This window comes from Panthera pardus, unplaced genomic scaffold (assembly GCF_024362965.1).
Source record: "Panthera pardus isolate Hobbes unplaced genomic scaffold, ASM2436296v1 HiC_scaffold_8, whole genome shotgun sequence".
Taxonomy (NCBI): domain Eukaryota; kingdom Metazoa; phylum Chordata; class Mammalia; order Carnivora; family Felidae; genus Panthera; species Panthera pardus.
In genome coordinates, this window is record NW_026527013.1 from 153,105,697 (window position 1) to 153,125,028 (window position 19,332).

The following is a 19,332-nucleotide window of genomic DNA, read 5'->3' on the forward strand; positions in this document are numbered from 1 at the left end:
GGGGTGGCTGGGTGGCTCAGTTGGTTGAGCGTCCGACTTCGGCTCAGGTCATGATCTCACGGTTTGTGGATTCGAGCCCTGTGTTGGGCTCTGTGCTGACAACTCGGAGCCTGGAGCCTGCTTCAGATTCTGTGTGTGTGTGTGTGTGTGTGTGTGTGTGTGTGTGTCCCCTCCCCTGTTCACACTCTGTCTCTCTCTCAAAAATAAACATTTAAAAATTAAAAAAAAAAAAAAAACTAAAAGAATACCACAAATCATGACCATGAACAACTAGAAAAAGTACCATGCACCCATTCATTCACTCACTCACTTACTAGTACAAGACACTGTGTTGGGCATCATGGAATAAAAAGATGATTCTAATGGGATTTACACTATGGGGGAAAAGGGAAAGGGAGGGATCATGGTGGAGAGGCCCAAACAGCACAGGGTCAAAGGTCTTTACATTTATTTCCCATAAAAAGCCTGCAGTTAAAACCCATATCTTGTAAATGGAGAAAATATAATCATTGTTATGATTGTTTGCACATTGGCTATCAGTTATTTTAGCATGAAATAGGTCTTGAAAGTTTGGTTGCAAAATAAGATTGAAATTTATGTTGTTAGACATTAATTTTTCTCGATTAGAGGATCCATTAACAAATGTATTTACAGAGTTATGTAAATTTTACCATCAAAGAGTCGTAAGTCAGTTAAATTCCTAGGAGCCGACCTGCTGTGTCAAAGGGCATGAGCCACCCTCACTTGTAATGATCACAGAGCAACTGCAGGGAACCGTGCCTCTAAATCAGATATGACCCTTCTTTAAACACTAGCTTTGAGGACTACCCATGTTCAATAGCAAATGCCATGGCCGCATGGTTTCAGGTCAGTTCTCAGGACTACAGGGCAGAGGCCAAGAAGACTGCTGATCCCCTGACATGGATAAGATCTGGTCGCGTTAGAGGATTCAGCTTACACCACAGAACTTAATCCAAGAGAGACAAATCAAAGCAGGAATTAGAGTGATGTCCCCACTCCAACTGGTCGAAGGCTTACTGGGCCACTGGGGTCCAGGAGAAACAGAATTTGTCTCCTGGAGCCCTATGGCTTATCAGATAGCGTGATATGTCAAAAAAATACATACTAAAATGTTTCCAACACCAGCAAGGGGCTGAACCTCCCAGACACCCCAGGCTGGAGCCCAAGGTGCAATGGCAGGCACCTCACAGTTTATCTGGAACCTTCTGGGGTAAAGCTGTTCCTTCCATATTGAGTGTGCTTTTCTCAAGAAACGCTTTCTAAGGCGCTGCAGGACTCGACAGACATGTGGAGGTGCCTTCTGGATTTTCCAAAGAGATCAAGCTATTCGGAAGATGTACTCTTATGAATCAAAATCTCTAAGAACGTGAATGATAAACACTGGGAAATTGCAGGAGCACTACAGATCCCACGATATGGGCAAAAAGGTGGATGGGACACAAAGTGCAGTCTCTTCCGGAAGTTCATCATAACCTCTCTCCGTGTAGTTCTGTGGACAGACGGGCCCCTCGCAGGCCAGCAGTACAGCCTGAAGAGCAGGAGCCATCTGCCCTTGGCTCTGATCCAGGTGGCAATCAATCCCCACATCCTGTCCTCCACCAAAACACAGTGGAGTCTCCTCCGGGAGCACAGGTAAAATCCCATTCTAAGTTGTCCTAGGAGCAGGCTCAAGACTGGACGTTTGGCACTTGAAGGGGACCTTGAATAGGCACCCAATGAAAGAGCAAAGAACATCTGTAAGGTCGCAGGGAGTCGCTTGACACTCTTCAAGTCTATGATGGAAATGCTGCTGAGAGCACTGGGGAATTCTCGGGAGACTGCGGCAGTCCCAGCAGCTGGACAGAAAATGGATCTAGGAGACTTTTATCATGGGTTCACAGAGCCACTCTGGGATCAGCCCCACAGTGTACCTTCTCCACCTGCCACAGAAACCCCCACAGGGCCAAGGGAGTGTGCTGCGGCACACAAGTGGTCCTCACCTGCGTAGGCCCTTAACCACTCAACAATCCCTTCAGAGTTTCCTGCTCTCCTCCTTCTGTCGTGATGCACAGATACTACAATCAGACAACTTTTTCATGGAGCCCAAAGTGTGCTCCATTTAAGTCACACTTAAATGATAATCACAGCACCATCAAAAAGAAAAAAGAGACCATCGGGCATTAACTTCCTCAACAGCATGATCCTCCCAGCCTCACCAGCACCCACCACTCTTTCCCTCCCACCTGCCTCCATAGAAGAGGCACCATCTTTCCTGCCCAAGGAGTCTGAATCCCTCCTCCCACCCCCCCCCCACCCCGTTACTAGCTGTGTGACCTGAGGCAAGTTACTTACCTCCTTGGATGCTGCTGACTTCTTCATCTGTGAAAGGGAGTTAATCATTGTTTGTCAGAATTAAATAAATTAACACAATTAATACATGTTGAGCACCTACAAGAATGCCCGGCATATGGGAAATGTACATTAAATATTACTTAGCTGTTATCATGCCTATTGTTATCATTTATTTCTGTCCACTCTGAGAACTCGCTCCAGTAATGGTACCTTTCCATTTCCTCTTCATTTTCAACCATTTTGGGCTTGTAGTAATCTCCAAAGGTGACCACCATCAATTCATAAGTGTATGCTATTCCATCCATCAATGCGTAGTTCCTATTCCCTCCTGCCCCTTGAGTCTGGGCTGGTCTTGTGAGTTGTTCTGACCAACAATATACAAAAGAGTCAACACTGTGGCTGCTTCTTTTTAATTTTTTTATTTTTATTTAAATCCAAGTTATTTAACATATAGTGTAATAATCATTTCAGGAATAGAACTTAGTGATTCATCACTTACGTATAATACCCAGCGCTCATCCCAACAAGTACCCTCCTTAATGCCCATCACCCATTTAGCCCATCCCCCCACCCAACACCCCACCAGCAACCTTCAGTCTGTTCTCTGTATTTAAGAGTCTCTTATAGTTTGTCCCCTTCTCTGTTTTGATCTTATTTTTTCTTCCCTTCCCCTATGATCATCTGTTAAGTTTCTCAAATTCCACATATGAGTGAAATCATATATTTCTTTCTAACTGACTTATTTTGCTCACATAATACATTCTAGCTCCATCCACGTTGTAGCAAATGGCAAGATTTCATTCCTTTTGATCGCCGAGTGATATTCCAGTGTATGTATATGCCACATCTTTATCCGTTCATCTGTTGATGGACATTCAGGGTGTTTCCAGACTTTGGCTATTGTCGACAGCCTGGCTTCTTTGGGCTCTTCCCAGACTTTGGCTATCGTCAACAGTCTGGCTTCTTTGGGTAACTTTCAAGCTGAGGATCTTAAGAGAACTGGCAGCTTCTGCTTCATCCCTCCTGGAAGGCTGCCGCCAAATATGAAGTCCTACTTCCCTGAGGCCACTATGCTTTGAGAAAGCCCAAGACAGTCACATGAGAAGAGAGAGGGAGGGCATATGGAGCACCAAGAAACTGGACACATGAGTGAAACCCTCTTAAACCTTGCAGCCCAATCCCGGTACGAACCACCAACAGCCCAATTAATGGCTACAGGGAGAAGAATCACCCATCTGAGCCTTGTCCAAATTCCTGACCCACAGAATCATGAGAAATAATAGATCATTATTGTTTCAAGCCATTCAGTTTGGGGGTGATTGTTACGCAGCAAGAGATGACTGAACAATGCTCCTCTTTAGCCCTAAAAGAATGCTCCAATCTTATATCCCACCTTAAAAACAAAATATCCCACACAGTTCCTTGATCCTTATTGCTTCCTTTGTATCATCATTGCATCCTCTATTACAGCAGTGACCATGCTGTTGTATAGTTATTTATGTATAGGACCATCTCTCCTACTTGACTGAGTTCCTTGAGGGTCATGACTGACTGCCATATTTATTTTAGTACCCCAACATCTAGCACAGGGTGGTGAGAGCTCAGAAAATGTCAGCTGGCAAATGCACACATGTATGATGAATGGGACCTCCATATAACCGGGTCTACCTCCAGGCATGCATTCTGGCACTGGAAACCCCAAGACAAAGATGGAATGGAGAAATTTCCAGAACTACACAAAATGCAAAAGGTACAGGAAAGAGATAAAGGGAAGTAACAGCATGGTGGAGTCTGAAGCCACACGTTGAAATCTGCTGAGATTTGGGGGTTGTTTCCGCAGCACGACCAGCTAATCCTGACAGAATACATATTCTACATGTGGTTTTCCTCTCAGGAAGAAGTGAATCCTGAATTGCAAAGAGGGAGAAGAGGAACTTGAAGCTTGTCAATGAGTAAAATCAATATAAACTGTGATGAAAAAAAAAAAAAAATAGGACAGCTTCAGGCCTAAGATTTCTTGATATTATTTAGAAGGTTAAACTTTAACACCAGATCCAGGCAAGAACTCCAGGTTTTAATACGCTGTTTTTTGTGAAGAACTAGAAAGGCCTTGGGCATATAAAACAATGGAAGCCGGACAGTGAGGTGCACCGGTTGAGTTTTGAACAAGCTATTTCTTTTAAGGCATCAACTTACTCCCACCGAAATTTCAAAGTTAATGAGAAATTGATTTTAAACCAGTGGTCGACACCGATTTACTAGCAAAGAGAATGTATTACAACCACACGCTTTGCTGTCAGAAACAAACCACAGAAAAAAAGTGTAGTCGAAACAAAGTAGAAATATTATCAAACCCACAAGGATCCGATCCAGAACGCGAGAGAGGAAATGGAGTACAAAAATGTCACTTGGTGTTAAGAAAAATATTATTCTCTGGGCTGGAAGTCAGGGAATACAGGCTAGGCTCATAATATTAACTTTCTGAAAATTTTTATTTTTAAACTTTCTCATTTGTTATCTGCTGGGATCAAACAAAACGACACTTCCACGCACCACTGTAACTTTCAAAAGCCTGTTCCTTCATTCCGAGTAACCAATATGGTGAGCACCCTCTATGTGAGGCTGTCAGGGACCAAGGGAACAAGACCCGAGTGAAAAACATCAAGACCTGGGGCGCTTTCTGCTGGCTTTTAAACACACCTCTCTTACGGAGCAGAAGGCCAACCTCACACACACGTTGCGCTTGAACTAGAGGACCCGGCTCCAAAAAGCACCAATAAGCTGCCTCCGTTGCCTACTAATATCGACCAATCAGGACAAGGCCCTTCCAACCAATCAGGGGAAGGGAACGGTCTCCATCCAAGCAGCGCCTCCCCTACTCTAAGTTAACTCTGTGTCTCCCTTCGGCTGAAGCTGTAGTCGCAATAAAGCCTTGTCTGTGCCTTTGACTTTTGGGTCCAGCCTCGTTTCTATCACTGTGGGGGGCCTTAGGCATGCCCGCACAGCTAGGGCTTCTGTCACGGGCAGGGGCCACAGGTGACCCCGACTGCAACGCTCCATCCAAAGAGTTCACTTCACCAAGCAAGCAAAACCTCTGAGTAGACGTTTTAATGGTAGAGTCATTCTCTAGCGTGGACCCAGAGCGAAGGAAACCCTGGTTGGGGTGCACATCCCCACCTCAGGGGTAGGAAGGCTCTCACTAGCTGTGTGACCTTGAACAAATTAGTGAACCTCTCTGATCTTTACCTTCTCATCTGTAAAATGGAGATCATAACAGCACCTACCTCCCGGAGATAGTGTCTAGATTAAAAAAAGATACTCTGTGGGGCGCCTGGGTGGCTCAGTCGGTTGAGCATCTGACTTCGGCTCAGGTCACGATCTCGCGGTCCGTGAGTTCGAGCCCCGCGTCAGGCTCTGGGCTGATGGCTCAGAGCCTGGAGCCTGCTTCCGATTCTGTGTGTCTCCCTCTCTCTCTGCCCCTCCCCCGTTCATGCTCTGTCTCTGTCTCAAAAATAAATAAATGTTAAAAAAAAAAAAAGATACACTGTGCCTAGCACGATGTTTGGCACATGGCTAGCACTCTCTAATGGTTGGGTATTGTTCATCATTCCCAGGTCAGCGCTGAGATTTCTGCAGGATACAAGCAGAAAAAGGAGTGCAAAGGGGGCCTCAGCTGACAGTCCCCAATGCCAATTAGCAATCAAAGAAATGCAACTGTAAAGGAGTCGGGCAAAGATAATAAAGATTCGTAATAGCCTGTATGATGGAGGTCGTAGAAGCAAAACCCGTACTCTGAATCATTGCTAGAGAGAAGGTAGCTTGCTTCAACTTTTCTAGAGAGCAATTTGGCAATATGTATCAAATGTTAATATACGAATACTGCCTGGTCCAGCAATTCTATCTCTGGGAATGTATCCATCCTATAAGCAAATAATTAGAAAAGTACGTAAAGGCAGATGATATACAAAGATGCTCACAGCAGTGTCTTTTATCACAGCAAAAGCTGAAAGCCACGGAATTACCCACGAACGGAGAACGGGCTAAATAAAGTATAGAACATCCACAGCGTCAAACAAAATCATAATGTGGATCTACATTTCCTAACAACGTAAAGATTCGATGATAAAGTGTGAAGTGCAAAATAGCAAGTTAGCAAACAACATGGCGAGGATGATACCGTTACTTTGCGTGTATGTGTATGTGCCTGTACGTGTGAAAAAGAAGTCTGAGAGGAAAACCACCAAAATGTCATAATGGTTATCTCTTAGTGATTTTCACTTTCCAACGTACATCTTTTTGTACCATCTGAATCCATTTAATGTGCAATCGACTTTACATCTGAAGCTTCATCATATCGCTCCTCTGCTCAAAACCCTCCCGCCGCTTCCCACCTCACCTGGAGTAATGCCCAAGCCCTCGCGAGGGCCCACGAAGCTCCATCCCAGCGCCCACTTCCTCTACCCCCAGCACCCACCTGAGCACCTGCTGATCCCCGCCCCCACCTACTCACCTTTGAGCATCTGGGCCTCCTCCCCATCCCCCAACACCAGGCATACTCCCGCCTTTACGCTGGCTACTTCGTCTGCTGGGAACAGTTTCCCTAAATACCTGCTTGGCCCATGCGCTTACCTCCTTCAAATCTTTGATCAAATGCCATCATCGTGGGTGAACTGAGTCCTCCCCAAATTCCTATGTTGAAGTCCCCACCCCCAATACCTCAGAATGTGACCTTATGTGATTAGTTAAGATGAGGTCATAGTGGAAGAGGAGGATGGCCCCTAATCCAATGGAACTGTCCCTGTAAAAAGGAGAAATCTGAACACAGGCAAGCACACAGGGAGAAGGCCACGTGAGGATCAGAGGCTTACGGCCACAAGCCAAGGAATAGGGGACATGCCTGGAAACGCCCTCCCTGAGCGCCTTCGGAGGGAACATGGTCTTGCCGACCTAGATCTGGGACTTGTAGCCCTCAGAGAACCATGTGCCAATAAACTGTTGTTTAAGCCACTCAGTTGGTGGCATTTTGTTACGGCACACTCTAGCGAACTAATAGACTCACCTTCTCAATGAGGCCTCCCTAACCACCCAGATTAAAACTTCAATTCCTCACTCCCAAGCCCTCTCCCTGCTCTCTATTCCTTCCTGTGCTTATCACGGAGTCACACAGCATACAGTCAACCCGATGTATCCCGAGGACCCGCCACAGTGGCCAGTCACTCAAGAAAGGGTTGAAGAGTGAATGAGCAAACCACACAGAGGGACACAGGTAAAGTCTGCCCTGATGAAGCCTGCGGTCTAGTGGATGGAGACAGCGAATAAACAGACATATGCAACGTGTGGATAAGCACCACGGAGAAAAATAAAGCAGAATCAGGAGCAAGGAATTATGAAGGAGGTTACTGAATTTTTAAAACTTAGTTAGAGAAAGCCTCCCTGACCGCATGAGACCTGAGCAGACCTGAGGGATGCAGTAAACCATGCAGATAATATCAGAGATAAGAATGTTCTAGGCAGAGGGAACAGTACATACACATTATTGCCATGAACACATAATATTTTTATAATCGGGAAAAAAACCAACAAAGCTACTATAATCCTGAAAATGCATACAAATATTTAAAAGCCCCGTTTCCAGGGGCGCCTGGGTGGCTCAGTCAGCTGAGCGTCCAACTTCGACTCAGGTCATGATCTCACGGTTCGTGAGTTCAAGCCCTGCATCGGGCTGTCTGCTGTCAGCACAGAGCCTGCTTTGGATCCTCTGTACCCCCCTCTCTCTGCCCCTGCCCTGCTGGAATTCTCTCCCTCAAAAATGAATAAAATACTTGAAAATAAATAAATGCCTCATTCCAAGGACTAGGAAGAAGAATCTGATTTTACAAAGTCCTAAGGCTCTATTCAGCCTCTATTTAGGCCCAAGTCGAAACCTCCAACCCTATACCCCCAGTCCAGTCCCCGAACCCATCCTCCATCAAACAGTTGCCCAGGAGAAAAACATTCAATAATACACAGATGGTGCCGTGAGATGAGATGAAGGGAGAGGTAAAGGGAGAGGTGAGAGGAGAGGTAAAGGGTGAGGAGAGGGGTGATGGGTGAGGGGAGAGGTAAAGGGTGAGGTGGGGTGATGGGTGAGGGGAGAGGTAAAGGGTGAGGAGAGGGGTGATGGGTGAGGAGAGAGGTAAAGGGTGAGGTAAGGGGCAACGGGTGAGGGGAGAGGTAAAGGGTGAGGTGAAGGGTGATGGGTGAGGTGAGGGGTGATGGGTGAGGGGAGAGGTAAAGAGTGAGGAGAGGGGTGATGGGTGAGGGGAGAGGGGAGAGGTAAAGGGTGAGGTGAGGGGCGACGGGTGAGGGGAGAGGTAAAGGGTGAGGTGAGGGGTGACGGGTGGGATGAGGGGTGAGGGAAGAGGTGAGGGGTGACGGGTGAGGTGAGAGGTGAGGGGTGACGGGTGAGGGGAGAGGTAAAGGTGAGGGGACAGGTGAGGTGAGGGGAGAGATAAAGGGTGAGAGGGGAGGTAAAGGGTGAAGCGAAGCAGGCCTGAGGCAGAGAGGCCTGAGATCCCAGCCGGTGCCGTAAGCCAAGTGCAAGGGCTATGAGCCCTCTCCTGGCCACCAGACGCTGACACGTCCCCCTGCCCCAATCCAGATGTGGCCGCTGATGGTCTGCAGAAGCCCTTTCACCCCAGCCTGTCACCTCGGCCCACCCGTCCCCACGGTGAACACCTGCTGCGTGCTCCTGCCCTGCCCCCAGACCCCCACCCAACCAGCTAGTCCTCACCCAGTCTCACCTTGGGTGGTTTTTTCTTTTTTTAATAATTGTGGTTTAAAAAAAAAAAAAAGTATTAACCACCCACTTCTAAGTGTACGATTCGGTAATGTTACGTATGTTCACACCATCGTGCGACCGGTCTCCAGAACACTTTTCATCTCGCGGAGCCCGTGAAACACTAACTCCCCTTTGCCCCCCTCCCCTCAGCCCCTGGCAACCACCGTCCTACTTTCTGTCTCCACGACTCTGACAACTCTGGGCACCTCACAGAAATGGAACCCTACAGTTTTTGTCTTCCTGTGACTGGCGTTATCTCCCTAAGGCCCATCCGTGTTGCAGCATGTGTCCGAATTTCCTTCTTTTTTAAGAAGGAATAATTCCATTGTAAGGATAAGCCATATTTTGTTAATCCGTTCACCTCTTGACAGACGCTCGGGTTGCTGCCACCTCCACGTCAGCTTTGACACCTGTTTGCTTCAGCCACCTCCACGTGCTTTTGTAATCTTCGGCAGCCTCCCTCCCTGACCCTTGCTATCAGCACAGAGAAATTAAGGGCCAGGCAAAAGGCTTCCAAGTACGCTCAGGGCCCGTGGGGAGACACGGAGCAGGACCAGCTCTGTGACGTGCACGTCCAGCCAGACACCAGCTCAGCTCTGAACGTGCTACAGCTCCCTGCCTCAGTTTTCCCAAGCAACTTTAAAATCGGGGCTGTTTCGGGGCGCCTGGGTGGCTCAGTCAGTTAAGCGTCCGACTTTGGCTCAGGTCATGATCTCATGGTTCGTGGGTTGGAGCCCCGCATCGGGTTCTGTGCTCACAGCTCAGAGCCTGGAGTCGCTTCAAATTCTAGGTCTCCCTCTCTCTCTCTGCTCCTCCCCTGCTCATGCTCGGTGTCTCTCTCCTTCAAAAATAAATAAAAACATTAAAAAAAAATTTTTAATAAAAATAAAATAAAGTAAAATAAAATAAAATAAAATAAAATAAAATAAAATAAAATAAAATAAAATCGGGGCTGTTTACAAGTTAAAGACTCCTCAGTAATCAGGTAACAACTAAAAATGTCTGAAATGCACCCAACCTCAATGAGAAACGGCCGAGGCCGGAGCTTCTCAGCCCTTACTGTGCGTACAAATCCCTGCGAGATGCTGGTAACAGGTACATTCGGTAGACCTGGGGTGGGGCCAGAGACTTCCTGTCTAACAAGCTCCCAGGGGCTGCTGATGCTGCTTGTCTCTGGACCACACCTGGAGCAGCAAAGGCCTAGCACCTTCTCACCACCCGTTCACACCTGTCTCCTGGGCTTTGCCCAAGTTCCCCTCAAAGCTGGCTTCAGCAGATGGTTTGTTTTGTGTGTTTGAGGCTTTCCCCCTTTGAAAGCTCCCCAGAGGTATTTACCCAGCATTTTAACGCAGCCCTTCAGGCTGTCTGGCTCCAAAGTTAATCCTAGCACCCAAAACGATAGGGATGAAGGGTTCCTTCCACAGGCCCAAACAGGAGACAGGAGAACAAAGAAGCAAAAACCACTTCTAAATGACTCTGCCGATCACCAGGAGGTGGGGGGCTCCTGAGGCCCACCTCGAGCCAAGACATGCCAGGAGACAACCCTGGGACACCGTCGCCAAGGCTCTGGGCCACCCAGGGCTGCTAAAGCAACAAGCAGAGGGCACTCACCCAGCCTGCTACCAAAACCGGCCTTCCGACTTCCCCAGACCCCTGCCACTGCCTGGCAATTAGTGCCTTCACCTCTTGCCAGGCTCCTCTACAAACCAGTTGTGTTTTCTCAAGCCCCCGAATCCCACCCCTGCTTGCCATCCTCCCAAAAGATCATCTTGTCCACCTCTCTCCACAGAGCTATCCCCTCCCCAATGTCTGTCTCCAGAGTAGCCCCCCCATTTCTCCCTCCCGCCCTCACTGCCCCCTTTCCATCACCTCCTTTAGCCCCACAGAGTGTCTCATTACTCCTATTTCCTAACTGCACAAGAAGCCCCTACCTTTCCACCCCCCCTTTTACCTTCCCCTAACTTTCCGCCTTATTTCACTCCTTGAACGCACACAGCAACCCCCCCCCCACCCCAAAGTGGAAGATAGTCCTCTGCAGGCTGCTGGTCTGTCACCACAAAGTGCACCCTGGGGTTGGAAAGCCCTTCGGCGCTGACCCTCAATGTCTACAAATCCTGAGTGCCTGAGGGAGGGCATGGAGGCCCCAGGCACTTGAAGGGTTGGAGATGCTCAGTATAGCAGCTATTTACGGACTGGTATGGTAGTATTTCAGTATTTTCACTCCCAGCCAAATGTCCGTAATAAACGAATGGGTTATAAATCAGGGCAGGTCTAGTGAACCGTTTTGTGCTAAAGTTCCCTGGTCAAATGCAATAGGGCTCTTACACACTATGCACATAGATTCAATCCCTAAGGCAGGTGTATCTCAAGGTCTCTGAAAATCTGGATTGGCTCCAGAGCAGTCTGGGCTGACTCAGGCGCCAGTGATCTAACACCACTTACTCCCAGATGGTTGGAACAGGAGGCATTACCTCTTAGCCCTGAGCTTCCCCAACTTCAAGTGTATGTACGAAATCGCCTAAGGATCTTGTGAAAATCCAGATTCTGACTCAGAAGGTTTGGGGTGGGACCTGAGATTCTTTCCGCATTTCTTTTTATTTTTTTAAGTTTATTTATTTATTTTGAGAGAGAGCGAGCATGTGAACGTATGGGAGGGGCAGAGAGAGAGAGAGAGGGAGTACGAGGAAGACCCAAGCAGCCTCCATCCACTCTGTCAGCACAGAGCCCTATGCGGGGCTCAAACCCACGAACCATGACAGCATGACCTGAGCTGAAATCAAGAATTGGATGCTTAACCAAGTGAGCCACCCAGGCGCCCCAAGATTCTGCATTTCTAACAAGCTACCAGATGGTGACGGTACTGGCCTGTGGACCACACGTTCACAGTGAGTGGCAAGGTTAGATTTTCACTAATGAGGAGAAGCGATGCCTAAAGCTCTAAGCCACAGCACTAGCACACCTGAAGCATTATCACTGAAGATGGATAAAAGGAAGAGACAAAGAAAAAGACCATGAGAGAGCAAAGTATGTGTCCCAGGGGTGGGGATGCAGGTGGTTAGAGGATTTTAAAAAAAAAAAAATTTTTAATGTTTTATTTTTATTTGTGAGAAAGAAAGAGAGAGAGAGAGCGCGTGCGAGGGAGAGGCAGAGAGAGAGATACAGAATCCAAAGCAGGCTCCACGCTCTGAGCTGTCAGCACAGAGCCCAACGTGGGGCTTGAACCCATGAACCACGAGATCATGACCTGAGCCGAAGTCAGACACTCAACTGACTGAGCCACCCAGGCGCCCCGAGGATTTTCTTTAAAAAAGAAGAATGGAGGGGCGCCTGGGTGGCGCAGTCGGTTAAGCGTCCGACTTCAGCCAGGTCACGATCTCGCGGTCTGTGAGTTCGAGCCCCGCGTCAGGCTCTGGGCTGATGGCTCGGAGCCTGGAGCCTGTTTCCGATTCTGTGTCTCCCTCTCTCTCTGCCCCTCCCCCGTTCATGCTCTGTCTCTCTCTGTCCCAAAAATAAATAAAAAACGTTGAAAAAAAAAATTTAAAAAAAAAAAAAAAAAAAAGAAGAATGGAATGAACTGCCTTGAGCAAGTCACTGGGCTAGAACGACAGGACAGGGAGAGAGTGACACAAACATTCGCCAACATTCACGACACCAAACATTCACAGGACTGTCGCTGTCTGTAACCAGCTCATTCCAAGGTATCCAACATGTGGACTTGAAATATAAGAACTAAAAGGGAATTTAGAGACAATCTCAGTGACCTCTCCTTACAATGATGAAGAAACCCAGGACGAGGTAACTTGTCCACGGTCACAAAGCAAGTTATCAGCAGAAAAGAGCACACTCCACACTCGGGTCTGCTAACTCACAGTTCAACGTGCCTTCCAACAAATCATGCTGCCGGAGCACGTGGAAGAGAAATCACGTGAGCCGCTGATGGAAGGTGGGTGGTCGCAACTTGGAAACAAATTAGACCAGTTACGGCAGCATCTTCCTATATGAGAAAATCAACCTAATCATAATTGTAATTGCGGTAACTAGCTGCCTCTAGCACCCAGGGCACTGATAGACAACCTGTGACTCCCAGGTCCCCAGCGAATTTTAACAACTTCCTGGCTGGGTTCTGTTTTCAGGATTAAGCGAGGCATTTCCTGACAAAGAAGGTAGCAGCTGTTCCCAAGCGGCCAGGACTGAGAATTTAAAACGAAGTCCTCTATGCCCTTGGACTCCCATCCCAAAGAAAACCAAGCGAACAAGACTGAACAAAAAACAATTTCAACATCACAATTTTCAGTCAATCGTTCTAATCATGAAAAGACAATTGCAAGATATTAAGTGGTGTACCCCCCAAACGCTATTAGTTTTAAGCTTCTGGGATTACATTATCTGGATCAGTGGTTCCAAAGTTAAAGCGCCTAAAACTCAGCTATAAACTTGTTAAAAATGAAGATTCCCAGGCATCACCACCGAAGATTCTAATATAGATACGTCCAGGGTGAGCCCCAGAAATCTAAATTCTTAACAAGCAGCCCCACATCCCTTAGCGATGTTGATGCGGGAGGGCCAGGGATCACACCTGTGAAACATTTAAAGTCTTTGTAGGATACTAAATTGCTCAAAAAGTACAACAAATGCTCGCCTCAAAATGACTAATAAAATAAGTACATTAAGATAAAAATTTAACAAGCCATGAGAATAAATGCAATGAAAAAAGTTAGAAAAAGAAAATCAGATTTTGCTAATCAAAATAATCACAACTTCCGCATTTCTAAATTATGAAAAATTTAAAAGAAAATGCGTTAGAAAGGGGAAAGTACAACAAATGAGAGGAAAGTGGTCCTTATCCTTCATAAAGATGTAAATATACCCAACACATAAGTGATCAAAAACACAGAAAATTCACAGAATACAAATACAAAATATCCAAAAAAATACCCAACCCAGAACTAATAAAAAAATTTAAGCAAGGAATTACAAATTTATTTTACAAAAGTTTTAAAAAAATGGGAATGCAAGCTGGTGCAGCCACTCTGGAAAACAGTATGGAGGTTCCTCAAAAAACTAAAAATAGAACTACCCTACGACCCAGCAATTGCACTACTAGGCACTTATCCATGGGATACAGGTGTGCTGTTTCGGAGGGACACGTGCACCCAATGTTTATAGCAGCACTATCAACAATAGCCAAAGTATGGAAAGAGCCCAAAAGCCCATCGACGGATGAATGAATAAAGAAGATGTGGTATATATATACAGTGGAGTATTGCTCGGCAATCAAAAAGAATGAAATCTTGCCATTTGCAACTACGTGGATGGAACCGGAGGGTATTATGCTAAGTGAAATTAGTCAGAGAAAGACAAAAATCCTATGACTTCACTCATACGAGGACTTTAAGATGAACATAAGGGAAGGGAAACAAAAATAATATAAAAACAGGGAGGGGGACAAAACAGAAGAGACTCATAAATATGGAGAACAAACTGAGGGTTGCTGGAGGGGTGGGTGGGGGGAGGGGGAGGGGCTAAATGGGTAAGGGGCATTAAGAAATCTACTCCTGAAATCATTGTTGCACTGTATGCTAACTAATTTGGATGTAAATTTTAAAAAATAAAATTTAAAAAAGTTTTAAAAATAATACCCAAAGCTGGAGATGATGAAGAGAGGCAACTGCATAAATTTTTAGGATTTCAGTGTTACAGCGTTACAGAAATAGTTGATTCATTCAACAACCACGTATGGAGCACCTAGTAGGTGCACCGAGCACCCTAAACAAAACATGCAAAGATTCAGCCTGGTAGGTCTTAGATTTAAATCACATTCTAACTCCCCTTCTAGAAATGTATGCCAAACACACACACACACACACACACACACACACACACACACACACAAATACAGACAACAAATACAGACAAAGCCTTATCTACATATCTATTCATCATAGCATTATTTATAACAGCCAAAAAAGCTGGAAATATAAAAGAATAATTAAGGAAATTATTAGGATGGAACACCATGTTTTCAAACAATATTTAATGAATAGGAAAATGCTTAAATTAAATAATGAGCGAAAAAAGTAGTAAATGTATTTGTGCAAATATTTCATTTCACTTTTTTAAGGTGAACAGCAACAAAAAAACTATTTAGTGTTATCTATGGGTTGTGGGATTATGAGTATCTGTTTTCTGTACCTTCTAGTAATTTCCAAATTCTCAGCAAAATTATCACATTCACAGTAACTATTATTTTAAGGACTTATCCCCGAATAAGATGAGGAAATGGAGCACAATTCTTTCTTTTTATACTGTGGACGTGGGATTGCCTAAAAAATACATTCAAAAGCAAGTCCAAAGTACTACAAGTTGTTTCCACAACAGTGAACAGTCAAGACCAAACTTATAAATGTTTAAACAAACAAAAAAAAGGGCACACTCAAAATGCTGAATGAAACCAAAGTAGGCAAGAAATCAATAAAACACAGGAATTTAAATATAGACTGAAAGGTGGACTCCATTTAACAGAGGTTAATGAGAAGACTGCCGAAGGAGATGGTTTTCAGCCGGCCACACGAGCGAGACTGCTGCCTAACCCAGGAAATCCCATGCAGGATTAAGACGTGCCACTTTCTGAACAACGCTCTTTAGAAAGAGAACCACTACAGCAGGGTTCAGCAAAGCCTCCCCCCATCCCCACTCTGATGGTGAAAAGACAACACTCAGGACGAGGAGCCAGAGGGTCCTAGTGGCACAGAGGAGACGTGGGACAAACAAGTGAAACGCAACCTCTTCCCAGGATTCAACCAGCACTCGCCATGCCCAGGCCTCCACTGCTGTGGCTTCTCACAGCCTTCAACAAGGGGGTCAGGGGCCACCTTTAAGATAGGTCTTCTCTAAGGATGGCCCACGCCTTCCTGCCCGCCAACAAGTCCGCGCAGGGATCTGCACTCGCTTTGGGTTTCCAACTGGATCCTTGAGGACAGACGCCATGTCCTCCACTTCTAGCATTGAGATTCTATCACCTGGCCTAGAAGCAGCCATGCAAACCCGAGGAGCCCGGTACACAAATCAGCGAAAGGATGAAGTCTCCACTTCAGTGAAGTCGGCTCCAGCACCGAAATATAATGAATTTCACATCTCCAACTTGAACGTTTGCATTGGGGGTTGATGGGAAACAGGAATGACTTCTAAAGACAAGTTACAGAGGGACAATGCAAACAGCTAGATACTTTAAACTTAGCAAAAGAATTACTTCTACTCTCCACCCCATCTACAAGTACATCCCGATGGCCACGCTCACACAGGGAAGCTGTGCAGAAGTTAAATGCAGAGAGTGTGGAATCAAACAAACCTAAACTCCCGAAGTCTTAGCTTCCTCATCTGTAAAATGGGCATAATCGTGCCGAACTCAAGACATGATTGGATCATGTCTACAAAATGCAGCATCTGGCACAGAGGACGCACTGCGTAAATGGAAACGATTAGTGTGCCAGGTATCAGATGGGCTTTCTTTGCCAACTAAAGCCAAGGGCACTCTTCATGATTATCTCTTCTCACAGAAAGCCCGGAGTCTCCTCTCCTCTGAATAGGCAGAAGGCACTAATGAGAACTGACGGGCTAGGGTAGGCGAATTGCTTGCACTCTCTGTATACTGCCTTCAAGAGACCCGTTCTGTCGCCCATGCTCTGGTGTGGCTCCCTGAAGCAGGGTTAACCCCCCCCCCTCCAGCTGTGGGAAATCTTTGTGGAGGCCTCAGGTGTCTATAAGCCTAGAGGTCATGGGGCAGTAGGGGAGAAATGGAAAAGTAATGAGTTTGCACTAACTAGCCAGTGACCTTGACCAAGCCAATTCTCTGTATCAGTCTCCTCTGTAGTAAGGGGAGTGGTTCCATTCTATGATTCCTGAAGTCCCCGCCTGTGTTTCTATTGCACCATCCCTTATGTGGCACTGGTTATAATTCCGACAGTGATGTCCAAGGGACACCTTCAAATGTGTTCCATTTCCTTCCAAAGCCATTTGGCAGTCCTTTGGCCCTGCTCCCATGAGAAGGGAGGATTCGGAGGAGATTCCGTGGCTCTGCTTGTGCTCACCGTGCAGAAGCCCTCCACCCAGAGCTGCTCATTCCACCTTTTCTTTTCTGCCCCCAAAGTGGTCGAGTGTGTGTGCCGGGCCAATCACCAGCTTGGAGCGTGTCAGCTCAGAGATGGTTTCCAGACCATCCTGTGTGTGTGCTCGGGGTGGACAAATAAACATTTCAGACAAGCAATATGAATTAAATCATTTCAACAACAAAACCCGCCCACATGCTCCTTCATAAATGACGCCTTTTAATACCATGCTGCCGAAGAGTCAGTAAACTGCATCTATTATAAAACAACCCTTACTCCTTTCATGCCCTGACACTTAAGAATCACAATATTTTCACACTCTATTGTACTGATGCATTTGCAGAAGTAAGAGCAATAGCTATTTCCCTGGAAAGATCCATGGCCAGGGCGCTTTCCAAGAGATTTTCTTTGAATGTTCTTTGTGTCCTGGTGCACTGGGGGACACCGCCAGCCTGCCTGCATCTGGGGGACGCCGGGCTACTCGGACTAAGGCAATGCCGTCTCAAAGCACACACCCCGAATGGGCCCCTTCGCCCCTACAATAAAGTATTCCCAAACATTTGATATACCACACTGATAGAAACATGCACAAATACAATTTCAGTGCCTGCATTTTGCAGAGAAAATAAAGGCACATTTGGAGAAGCCACAGACCCGCCTCCGGCTTCGTGGATACCAGGAGAGCTTTGCAGACCTTTGGCAAGACTGGCCAGAATCCGTTCGCTTTTTTCCTTTTATTTTCGCCGTGCCTTTTATTTGCTGGGCCCAAGAAGAATGGAAAAAGCATCTCAAGAAAGGAGGGCTAGGGAGCGGTGGAGAATAAAAGAGGGTGGGCGGGGAAAGCACGATTTTGAAAATAACAGCAATAAAAAAAGGCAGGGTCGCGGCCCGAGGGTCTCGGCGGTGCTTACCTGGGGCGCAGGAGACCGGCCGGGCCAGCAGCAGCAGCCAGAGGCCGGGGAGCAGCAGCCCCGGGCGGCGGCGGAGGCGGCGGGCGCGGCGGGCGGAAGGCCCGCGGCCGCTCGGCCCCGGGACCAGCGCGACCCCGGCGCGGGTCTTCCCCTCCATGGCCGCGCCTCGGCGTCGGCGCCGCGCCCCCGGCAGTCCCGGCCGGCGCCCCGGCCCGGCCTCGCGGCTCGGCGCTCTCGGGCCCGGGAGGGGCGGCCGCTGCGGCTGCGGCTGGGACGGGGCGCCGCGCACCGGCGCGGAGGGAGGCCGGCGAGGCGGGGGCGGGCCGGGGGCCGGAACCGCGGACAGGGGCCGCCAGCCGCACGCCGGCCTCGCCGCTCCGCCCCCTTCGGAGCCTCCGAGCCGCTGCTCGGCAACGCGCGGGCCCGGGCGCGGGGAGGCGAGCACCACCTCCCGGCCGGCCGGGCGCCTGCCTGCGGGGCGGCCGGGCGGCGGGCGCGGGGCTGGGGCGCGCCGGGGCCGCGCCGCGCGGGGCCGGTGCCGGGTCTCCCCCAGGACCCGCCTCCCGGGAGGAGGCGCGGGGGGAGCGCGGGAGGCCTGGGCCCGGCCGCCCCGCCCCGAACACCGGGGCCCGCGGCCCGGGTGGCCCCGCGCGTTCCGCCCCCGGGGGCGCCGGGAGGGAGGGAGGCAGGCCGGCGAGGAGGGGTCAGGGCCGGAAAACCTGGCAAGCCCGGAGGGCGGCGGGCCTCTCGCTCCTCCTCTGGCGCCTGGCTTCGCTCTGCTCCGTCCAGTGCGGGGCAGCAGGTGTGAGTGGGACGCCGGCGTTCGTAGGACAGCCTTCGGGGCTGCAGAGGGGACAAAGCGGAGGGAAGGTCGGGCTCCCTTCGCAAGAGCCCCACGTGCAGTATTGGAGGTGAGAAGAGCGCACGCACAGCTCTACCCGTCCTTTCTCCCTCTAGAGGTTCTGCCTCCGGTCTGGGTCGTTAAGGAGCCACCGGACGCTCTGGGCCCGGGAGGCTCGCCAACCCCGCGCGTAGTAGGTCTTCGGAAGGCGCCTGCTGAACCGAATTGCCGCGGAGCTGGAGAGAACCGCGCACGTCCAGGCCCTCTTAGGGAAAGCAGCCCTCTTAGGCAATGGAGAGATGT

At 48.3% G+C, this 19,332-nt stretch overlaps 1 protein-coding gene across 1 annotated transcript in view; it reads right to left on the reverse strand.

Annotated features, from left to right (window-relative positions):
- Positions 1-19,332, reverse strand: part of KIAA1549 (KIAA1549 ortholog) — a 168,563-nt gene that overhangs the window by 129,280 nt on the left and 19,951 nt on the right. The window contains exon 4 of the mRNA XM_053896747.1: positions 18,189-19,031. Within this exon, the coding sequence (XP_053752722.1) occupies positions 18,189-19,031 (843 nt within the window). The remainder of the gene's footprint in view (positions 1-18,188; positions 19,032-19,332) is intronic.